The sequence below is a fragment of the Salvia splendens genome, chromosome 6 (assembly GCF_004379255.2).
Source record: "Salvia splendens isolate huo1 chromosome 6, SspV2, whole genome shotgun sequence".
Lineage (NCBI taxonomy): Eukaryota > Viridiplantae > Streptophyta > Magnoliopsida > Lamiales > Lamiaceae > Salvia > Salvia splendens.
In genome coordinates this window covers 1,287,539-1,298,284 of record NC_056037.1, presented here as the reverse complement: position 1 = coordinate 1,298,284, position 10,746 = coordinate 1,287,539, and the positions used below count along the sequence as shown (strand labels likewise).

Below are 10,746 nucleotides of genomic sequence, written 5' to 3'. Positions count from 1 at the left end.
ATAGGCATGTCTATAATAATAGGATTTGAATGATTATTCTTAATTAATTAAAGTAGGAAATAATGAGGTAGAACTAACATTGAATTAGAAATTGAATGTAGTTGTAGTCATCTCTTATTAGAAATAATGAGGTAGGAAAAAATGAAAAAGGAGCTTCCTTTGTGATAATATAGTTGTAGTCATCTCTTCCAATAAAAACCTTAGTCACTCATATACTAACATTGAATTAGAAATTGAACTACATGCATGTGACGTGGCTTCCATTCAGTTGTGACAGTTGCATGCAAGAGAACAAATCTTTTCTCTCTCTCTCTATAAGCATCGTGATATCCATCAATAAAATACTCCCTCCGTCCCTGAATAAGAGTCACTAATTTCCATTTTGGGTCGTCCCCCATTAAGATTCACATCTCATTTTTACCATAAATGGTAGTAGGCCTCACATTCCACTAACTCACTTCACTCACATTCTATTATAAAACCAATATAAAAATGTGGGTCCCACATTTGACTAACTTTTTCAACCAACTTTTCTCTACATTTCTTAAAATTCGTGCCCGGTCAAAGAGCAACTCCTGTTAGGGGATGGAAGGAGTAGATCACAAGAAAGTGTTTTCAGCTTTCGCATTGGAAAGTGTTTCATCACTTTGCATCACCAAAACTATGAAACTTCAGATTCTAAACTCTTGAACTAACATTGCTTGCCAATTGGAGTTCAATTTCAAAAAGAAATGTCACGAGGGCATCCATAGTAAGTACTAATTCATTTTCAGCCGCGATACTTTGCAATAAACAATGCTAATATTTTTCACTAATGTGAATCAAATATGTATATGTTTGTGTTAAAATGACAACAACTTTTAAAGTGACATCATACCACCATTCCTAGCCAATCATTTGTATATGTGGACGAATAATCAGCTGTCATGTGACAATCATAAAAAAACGCTCAAGGGCAAATTTTTTCGGACTGCAATATCCAGTACGATAGACTGCAATTTTTGCTCGTCTGCAATATCCAATACGCTAGACCGCAATCTATAGATTGCAATGTAGCATTTATACTATTGCAGTGTAGCGTTTATAATATTACATGCTACGTGATGTCACAGTGTCACTTTAAAAGGTGTTGTCATTTTAACGCACCTTAATATGTACATACATTGAAAAGGTTGAATTAATTATAAATACGAGATACTATGACAAAACTAAAATTATAGATATGGGTCTAATAAAACTCTAATTTATCCTTTTTAACAGGTTACTTATAGTTAATCCTCCCGTCCCTCATTAATTAACACCGTTTGATTTGGCTCAGGTTTTAAGAAATATAGTAAAATGTACGTGAAAAAAATTAGTAAAATGTGAATCCTACTTTTATATATTATATTTTATAATAAAATGTGAGTAAGATAATTAGTGCCACATAAGATTCATGATTAACAAAAGTATAGAGATTGACTTAAACTAAAACCCCACTTATAATAAAGCATATATAGATACACAAAAGTATAGAGATTGACTTAAACTAAAACCCCAGATTCATGATTAACAAAAGTATAGAGATCGACCGTAATATTTCACCTCATATATAGATACACAAAAAATTATTTATAAAGCATATATTTTGTGGCCGAGAAATCATTATTCAGAAGTAATTGTTCGATTTTTGAATAATTGACCATATAACTAATACGATATTTTCTTAATAAGAAATTTCAGAAGATGGAGTATTTTATTAGAAGTCTACTGTTTTGGAATCTAGCTTAACCCCAAATTTCTTGAGATTGATCTGATAACGATAAAAACAATTATATATGTGTATGGAGAAAAGTCTAAATAAAAACTTAACTTCCAAAACAATATTTAATGCAACAAAAACCAAGTTGGATTATTTGTGTCATTCCTGTTAGGTTCATTAATATTTCAGTAATATTATACTTAAGCCTACTAGTATTATTTTGAGTTACAACTCACATATTCTTACACATCTAATTAATGAGACTTGAATTTCGACATTAATTAGAGGAAAACGTCTTATCATGTGCTATTTTGTGCAGTTTAATTTACTTAATCTAATATTCTACTAATTAATTTAGTTCAAAATTCTAGTTAGAATATTTCTATTGCATACAGAAAACATCTTATCAACCTTCAAACGGTTTGCAATAAATCATCAAGAAATTTAAAATTTTGCTGTAACTATTTCTATATATACATAACTATTGATCCCTACCAACCAATATCTTTTTTCGTTTCTCTGATAAATTTTTATACATAATTAGAGTCAGAAACTCAATGATTGATCTCTATCTATAGTTAAACTCTACAAGTCAGCCTCATATACAACCTACAACAATTATACACTCTTTCAGTATACAATTTCAGTATAGAAAATGCAATTTCGTGATTGAATATCTACCAAACAGGAAAACTAAGAGCTTCCTTAGCACTGATAACCACACGCGACGCCAATAAATCGGCGACGACCTTCTTCGACCGTCGAATTTCAACCTTTTCCATATTCTCAATATTTACTTACACCTCCATCAACGTTCTACTTTCCTATCTAACTTTAGTAGAGTATTTTGATCGAATGATCAATAAAATATGAGATTGAAACACAAAAACAAAGCCCCAAATTCCTATCTACGCAAACAGCCGGCGGCCGACATCAAGCGAGGTTCAAGCCGGCGACGCTCTCGGCCAGCAGCAGCTTATCGATCATGATTTTCTCCCCAAATTTGTACGAAAACCTCAGCATCCCCTGCGAGTTGACGCAGCCTTGCTGCACTGGAAAACAGACGACGGCGCTGCCGCCGCTGCTCCGGGCGAAGTCGAAGAGCTCCTTCACCGGGGTGTGGATCTCGCCGACGTAGCGGTCGCCGAGCTTGCGCTTGCAGTAGAGCTTGACAACGAGCATGGTGTTGAAATTCTCCACCATTGACTCGCTGATTGCGAAACGCATCGTGTGATTCCATGCCGGATTCGTCTCGCCGTGCTTGTCCGTCGGCGAGCGCTTCTCGAATCCGTTGGCGGCGGCGCCGCCGCTGAGGGAGACGCGGGCGTGGACCTTCATCTTGCCGAGGATGCGCACGTTTTCGAGATCCGTGGCGGAAATTAGGGTTATTTCGAACTTCCGGCAGTCCATATTCGGGGGAAATTGAGATCTCTCTGTGTGTGTGTGTTTTATAGTGTTGTTTAATTGAAGGTGGAAGGAAATAGGAGTATAATAAGTAGGTGACTTGTGGGGGATGGATAGGACTGAGTATGCATGGTACAATGAAGCAACCAAGAAGAAGAGGGGAGTATTAAATTATTAATTTTTATTATTATTTTCTTCTCAATGGTATTATGTGAAAAAAACGACGTCTTTGGTTGATGCTAAAAACGATGAGGTTTTAAGCATTTTTACTAAATAATTGGTTTTGGACATCGCAAAAAGACGTTGTTCTGTATACGAATAAGACAATTGCGAGACATAACCAAAATCACAATGAAGATATACTCAATTAAGTAACATAGTTTTAAATATCCTTAAAGTAATTAAATGACCAATTATAGCAGATATAGTCAAGGATGATTTTTTAGGTCCAAAAGTGAAATAGCAATATTGTCTAAAATAGTGTAAATGACATCAAATATGATTATCATAATATTTAGAAACTATTTACGATATTTAAATTCACTAGGAAAAAGAAATGTTAAAATTCAATTATCAAGGAATTATGTTTCACTCTAAAAAAATTGTGGGTTGAACAAATATGATATTGAGATGGTTATGTGCATAGTAGTATTTCTTTTGTCACATATATTATCTTGGTTCAAACTAAAAATCTCTTGCTGGCTGCGAAAATTGGATTTAAGATCAAACTAAAAATCTCTGATTAGAGATTTTTGATGCCTCATTTTTACACTTACTTTATTTACAATAAATTCTCTGACACGCATTTACATATATAACAAAGAATCTAAGGGTCGCGGCTCACACTATAAAATGTGTAGGTAAAAGTCATGGTTTTCTTTATTTCTTTATTGTAATTAAATATTTTAGAACAAAAGTCAATATGGAGTTAATATCTACAAGAAGTAGAATGACGTGTGTATATTTCGATCTTTGTCTTCTACTTTCATTTGTATTTAAATAGGGGTATTTCATTCCAAGTACTAGGATATATTAATGGTGCATCTTCATCTTAATTATTTTCAAACATTGCCATATTATTAAAATATGCAAATAATATTATATGAGTTTCGTCAAAGTTTAATTTCTAAAACCAGAATGCTGCACATTTAATTGTTAGATTATTTTCTTAATTTGTTATATTCTTATCTTCTGTTGATAACCAAATTGGTAGAGGCTACAAAGATTAACCAAGATTAAATTGCATAAATTAAATAATAAAGAAATTTGGCAGCAAAAAATGAGTTTGAGAAAAAAAATGTTAAACATAATTTGTCCATTAATCTAATCATATACTACGGGGGTGTTCGGTTTGCAAGATTGTATTCGAGATTAAATTTATAGTGTGTTTGGTTCATGAGATTCAACCCCACAACTCAATCCTAGATGGATAATTATGGGATAATTAGTCATAGTTAACCCCTTATGACTAAAATAATCTCATAACTCAATCCTAGATTGTATCTTGGATTATTTTATCTTGGAAACCGAACCCCACCTACTAGTACTATATTAATATAAGCGGAAGAAAATAGGTTTAGCAAGAGTAATACTTAGTGTAGTTTTCTGCATCCACTATATTAATAATGACATCATAATTCAAGACTAAGCATGATATAGTTACTATCATAGGAGTAATTAAAAGAAAATTAAAATCTCTTGTCTTATTGCAATTTACTAAAGCAAAGAATTGTCAACTTGTGGAATAAAATAACAAAATTAATTAATTACATATCGAGACGAAGACCTTGAACAGTCTTGGTCTCAGCATAAAGTATTTTCGCAGTAAATTATTACATAGGAGGTTTGTAAGATAACATAAAAATAAACCATTTCCTATTAATTTTTTGAAATTTTTGGATCATTGCAATTATCGTTGGAATATATGATAAAAAGCCAAACTTGCGTGATTAATTTAATTAATGTCACTTCCTTGAATATATATACGTTCACTAAATAAATTGCTGCCAGAAAAATTGCGAAATAATGTTCCACTATTCAAATTACCTGAAAATCAGCGTATCATTTTCTGTTGATAATTTCAAACAATAAGCATTTGAATAATAGTATAATGTTTTCACAGGTTCGTCAACTTCAGTCCATACATCCTAGCTCAAGACATTGTCCCCGTCGGTAATGAAATTCATTCAACAAGTCAACCCAAATTCAAAGTTTTAAAATAAAAATATAGGAAATGAAGTGGAAATTACTACAAACTAGCATTAAGTTGGGTCGAGAAAACCCTCTTTCCGCCAGATAAATTGCGTGTTTGTTGGTGCTATCAGATTGACATGCTATCCTTAGCGTGAAAGCACCTCAAACTTACCATACACCGATGAACATAATTGGATCCTCATAATCGAACAGACCAATGCTTCTAAGTGATGGATGCAATTGCACGTAGAAGCATATATGTCTCTTTTCTAAAGCTCACTCTTATTTATAGGCTTGAGGAAGGACTTGAAAAAGCTTCATCATCGTGGCCTCTTATCAACACATCGACGTTTACAACAACTAAAAGACCAAAGCATTTGAAGGCGGATTCGGAACACATGTGGTTAAACAAAAAAAAATGATCAAAGCCTTCGACCGACAAACAATTTATGACTGGTTACCAGAAAACACTTTAAAGAGAAGATAAGCCATATAAACACTTTCAATATTATCGATGGATTATTAATACTACCTACTTATGCTTATGTTTTGCAAATGTAGCAAAAAGTTGTTATCTTGATCCTATTTCATATAATATGGTGTTGGTCTGTTGGGAGTGTGTATAAAATATATGTAAGCGTGGGTGTTTGGTTCTTTTGAAGTTAAGTAGGAAGAATCTCGAATCTTAACGTATGATGAACTAATATAGTCAATCAATTGGCTTCTTCTCTTATACTACATTACTACTATTCAAACCACATGATTCTCCTATTTGGATCAATTAGGAATTTGCGTGACACACACAACACATGATAATAACCCAACACACTATTCACACAAAAACAAGTACGTCAAAATTGATATTAATATTATTCAATTAAAGTTCACGCTACATGATTAATAAGTTAATATTACGATAAAAATATGCACACTAAAAATCTGATTCCACACAATTATACAAATTGATACTAGAATAAACTATAACTCACCGAAATAAAAAATAAATTAATCCACACCATCATAGTACTAATATAAATCATAACCCACAAATAAAATTAAATAAATTAATTGATACATAACATAACATGAATTTTTCACCCTAAAGATTCGGAGCATCCATGAATAAAAAACCGACCCATTTGCGAGAATATAGAACGGGATCGGATCCAGACCCGACCCGGGTGATATATAACCAAATGAAAACGATTAGCCCTATGCTGATGCTCCCGTTTCTGGTTAAGCCTACTTCTTCTCTACTAGCTTCTGGTTTTCTCCATTTTCCTCACCTCCTCGACGCGGTATATCCACTCAAAAAGGTAAATGAAAATTCAATCTTCCATTCTCAATCTCCTAATTTATCAGAGCTCAGTGAATTTCCCCGTAGAATTCTTCATATGTGTTTTGAGATATCGAACTAATTTTAGTTAGGTGGCCTAATTCAGTGAGTTTGGATTCCATTACTGTTTTCCCTAAATCATTTTGTGAGATGTTTGAATCGGAGTTGGAAATGGCCACTGAGGTCTGATGTCTCAAAAAAGATTCTATGAGGACATGTGATGTTTGTTTTTCAATCAAGGTTTTATCTTTTTCTGCTTTTGGAATTAGGGTTGGGTGAGAATGGGAAAGAAAATAACGATAGAGTGATAAAGTTTATTTTTTTTTGCTAAAATTGATGTTTCCATTGTTGTTTGGTCCAAATGAGCAGGGCATTGGATGGCTGTCGTTCCTTGTGGAAGTATGCGGGCTGTGATGTGGGGAGTTCAGCCTCAGCTCGTATTCGGATCCTCTGCTGTAGTTCGAGCATCGATGTCTACTCATTGGTAGGTTTTTTCATTGTTGTTCTTGGCTTAACTGCGCTGTTGGTTATGCTTAGTATTTTATGATCCTGGCGTAAGAATTTGGTTATTAATGCTTTTATTTGTTTGTGCTGGGGAAATTTGGTGCTCGTTAATGGCTTCGCCCTTTCTTTTTTGTCCCATAGCTGTTAGTACTTGTTTTAAGTGCAGCTCGTTTTTTATTCTCATTTTCGTTAGCATGTTGAGGTTTAGGATAAGACCAATTAATAGAATGTGAAGCGTAGAATCCTCAGATCCCCACTTCCAAATGGATGATTAGTAATAGGTCATATTTATACTCCCTATTTTGCAATAAATATTGTTTTTTGTCTTACTAATGTCTTTCCATGTCACTTATCCTTTCTTTCCCTATGCACGCGCCCTGCACGTGTGCACCCTGTCACACTATTGACACATGTATGTTTTTGTCTGAACTCACTTTTGACAATGCTGTGTTTTACTTCGCTGTGCCATCGTCCGACGATCATGAGCATCGATATGTTTTGTCTCTTTCTCTCTCATTTAGTTTAGTCACATCACATGGATACTTGGAATATTCTCCGATCACTTTTGTGCTGATTATATGTTTTTGACGTTTTGTGGAGTTCTTCTATCATTGCCTGTACATCCATAAATTAGTGTTTTAGGCTCCGATTTTTCCTCTCAGTGCTCAAATTACCATAAAGGACATGATATCCTGTTTGCAGAATCTCTCGTTCACCTTGTTCTCTATTGTGTGCAGCTTGTCCAAAAGGTCCCCATCGCTAAGTTCAACAATTTTCTCTCAGAAACCCTTGGGTGAACTTTTTGGTTCAGCATCATGCATCAAACCACGTCAGAGTAGAGGCGCCCGCCTTGTTGTTCGAGCTGAAAAAGTGAGTTTGCAACTGTATCTGGTTTATGTATTCCCACACATATACTCAGAAGTAACTTTATTTTTTCCTTGCAGGATTTCTATTCTGTCCTTGGTGTCTCTAAAAATGCAAACAAGTCTGAGATCAAAAGTGGTTAGTGTTAGCTGGACACTTTTTTGCTTATCTGTAAAATCTGTTACCCGGGCACTGAGAAGAATATCTTGATTTAATGTTGTATACGGTTCAATAATGTTCCGCGTCACATTTAGCATGTTTTTTTTATTTTTTACCTCCACTATTTGCCTAAGGCATTGATTAGTCTTACCTAAATGAGTTGATCGACAACCTAATTTAGTCTATTTGCGCTAATTAGTCTTGCCCAAATGACTTAATCGACGAATTAACTTCCGTCAATTTGTGCTGGTTACATCAAATTTCTGATTCCTGCCATGATATTCACTTCTCCGTTGACTTCTCATTATGGGAATCAACATAAAGATGTTTTCTGTGAACACCATATATCATCATCACTGAATTATCCTCTCAATTGGTAAATGTTTTTGTAACATGTTCCTTCATTATTTGTAATCCTCCCTCATTTAGAAATCTTTGCGTTTTGATTTTTTTGAAATCTGAATAGTAAATGTGCATCCTCCTAATACCTGTTTTAATTAGTCAAATCTGTATCCTTGTACTGCCTTTGAAAGCATAGGATTTGATCTATATCTCATTTGTTTCACTTTCTTCACCAGCATATCGAAAGCTTGCTCGGAACTATCACCCTGATGTGAACAAGTAAGTCATGATGCACCTTTGGTTTTTATTGGCTTCTAGCCTTCAACTACTTCTTTCTTTCTCTTTGTATATTTGTTACTCGTATTTATAAGTTGCTTTGGTGTTCATGTTCATATTAGCATTTCTTTTACTTGTTCGTATTTTCTGGGACCTTTTCGAGGAATAAGCTATGAAACTGATGTGTAAATGAAATACTAAAATAGCTGGCATTGAATATTTAAGCTGATATTAAGAACCATTAACATGCCAATTGAAGGATGTTCGTTTTGTGGTTGTTATGTTTGAGGTTTTCTGTAATGATACAAAGCTTTGAAAACTTGAAACATTATTATTAAGCTATACATCTGAAATACAGAGAACCGGGAGCGGAAGACAAGTTCAAGGAGATCAGTAATGCTTACGAGGTAGGAATCCGATCCTCGTAAAATATATGCACTTCACATTTTTTGCTTGAGCATTCAATATGCGTAAATTTTCTAAATCATGAATTCTGTGACAGGTGTTATCAGATGATGAAAAACGTTCTATATATGACAAGTATGGTGAGGCTGGGCTTAAAGGTGCCGGCATGGGTATGGGGGTAAGTCGGACTGCCACTATTAGAAATTAAAAGCCATTAAAGTAGAGGAACGAAAAATAGGGATAGGGCGCAAAATGTCTCATTATTGTTATTTGTCGGTAAATTGATGGTTGGTTCATGTTGCAGTAATTCTAACATTTGTCTACTTTCAATGGCAGGATTTCAACAACCCATTTGATATATTCGAGTCGTTATTCGAAGGCATGGGTGGTATGGGAGGTATGGGAGGAAGGGGATCCCGCAGCCGAGCCACTGAAGGCGAAGATCAGGTCTACAACTTGATCCTCAACTTCAAAGATGCAGTGTTTGGCATTGAGAAGGAGATTGAAATAACCCGTCTCGAGAGCTGCAGCACCTGTAATGGTTCGGGGGCGAAACCGGGAACAACTCCAACCAAGTGCAGCACTTGCGGAGGCCAAGGGCAAGTTGTAGCATCCACGAGGACGCCACTAGGTGTCTTCCAACAGGTCATGACTTGTTCGACTTGTGGCGGAGAGGGAGACGTGTCAACTCCTTGCAACACATGTGGGGGCGAAGGCCGAGTAAGAAAGTCCAAGCGCATCAGCTTGAAAGTTCCGGCCGGGGTGGATTCCGGAAGCCGTTTGAGGGTGCGTAATGAGGGAAATGCCGGACGTAAAGGGGGACCCCCGGGAGATCTCTTTGTCACAATTGACGTCCTCCCCGACCCCGTTCTGAGAAGGGACGACACCAACATTCTGTATACGTGCAAGGTTTCTTATATAGATGCCATCTTAGGAATGACGACCAAAGTGCCGACCGTCGATGGAATGGTGGACCTCAAAATTCCATCGGGCACCCAACCGGGGACGACCTTGGTCATGGCCAAGAAAGGCGTGCCGCTTCTCAACAAGAGGAACATGAGGGGTGACCAGCTCGTGAAAGTGCAAGTCGAGATCCCGAAGCGACTGAGTGGCGACGAGAGGAAGCTCATCGAGCAACTCGCTGACCTGAAGAAGGAGAAGGCTCCCAGTGTGAGGTAACTCTATTTGCAATATTTATCAAACTTTAGTGATAGATGTTGTATTTGTAGAATTATAGCCATTTATAAGGCACATTGCTACCTCAGTGAATCTACATGAGAAAAAAAGAATGCTTCAAATTTTGGGATTAGTTTGGTGTTTTGCCATTGGAATAAGGTATTCCTACTTCGAATCTTTCCCTTTTACTTTTACATCAATTGTATTATTGTGATGGAATTGGGCTTGGCATGTTGTCGGGTAGCCCGGCCCGAGCTTGCTGAGCCAATCGTACGAAGCTCAGTGGGCCAAAAATTAGTCAGGCTCATGGGCCAGCCTTGATTCTCATCGTCAATAAGAGTCTCAT

General features: G+C 35.9%; 2 protein-coding genes across 2 annotated transcripts; one reads left to right on the top strand and one right to left on the bottom strand.

Moving 5' to 3' along the window:
• Positions 1–2,674: 2,674 nt before the first annotated feature.
• LOC121807879 (protein SRC2-like) lies at positions 2,675–3,151 on the bottom strand. The gene has a single exon (XM_042208221.1). It carries the CDS (start codon positions 3,149–3,151, stop codon positions 2,675–2,677), a length of 477 nt encoding a protein of 158 aa, XP_042064155.1.
• Positions 3,152–6,554: 3,403 nt separating this feature from the next.
• Positions 6,555–10,577, top strand: LOC121806311 (chaperone protein dnaJ A7A, chloroplastic-like). Its single transcript, XM_042206308.1, has 8 exons — positions 6,555–6,654; positions 7,044–7,158; positions 7,916–8,048; positions 8,123–8,180; positions 8,780–8,822; positions 9,178–9,226; positions 9,322–9,402; positions 9,561–10,577. Exons 2-8 carry the CDS (start codon positions 7,052–7,054, stop codon positions 10,401–10,403), a joined length of 1,314 nt encoding a protein of 437 aa, XP_042062242.1. The 5' UTR covers positions 6,555–6,654; positions 7,044–7,051; the 3' UTR covers positions 10,404–10,577.
• The last annotated feature ends 169 nt before the right edge of the window (positions 10,578–10,746 follow it).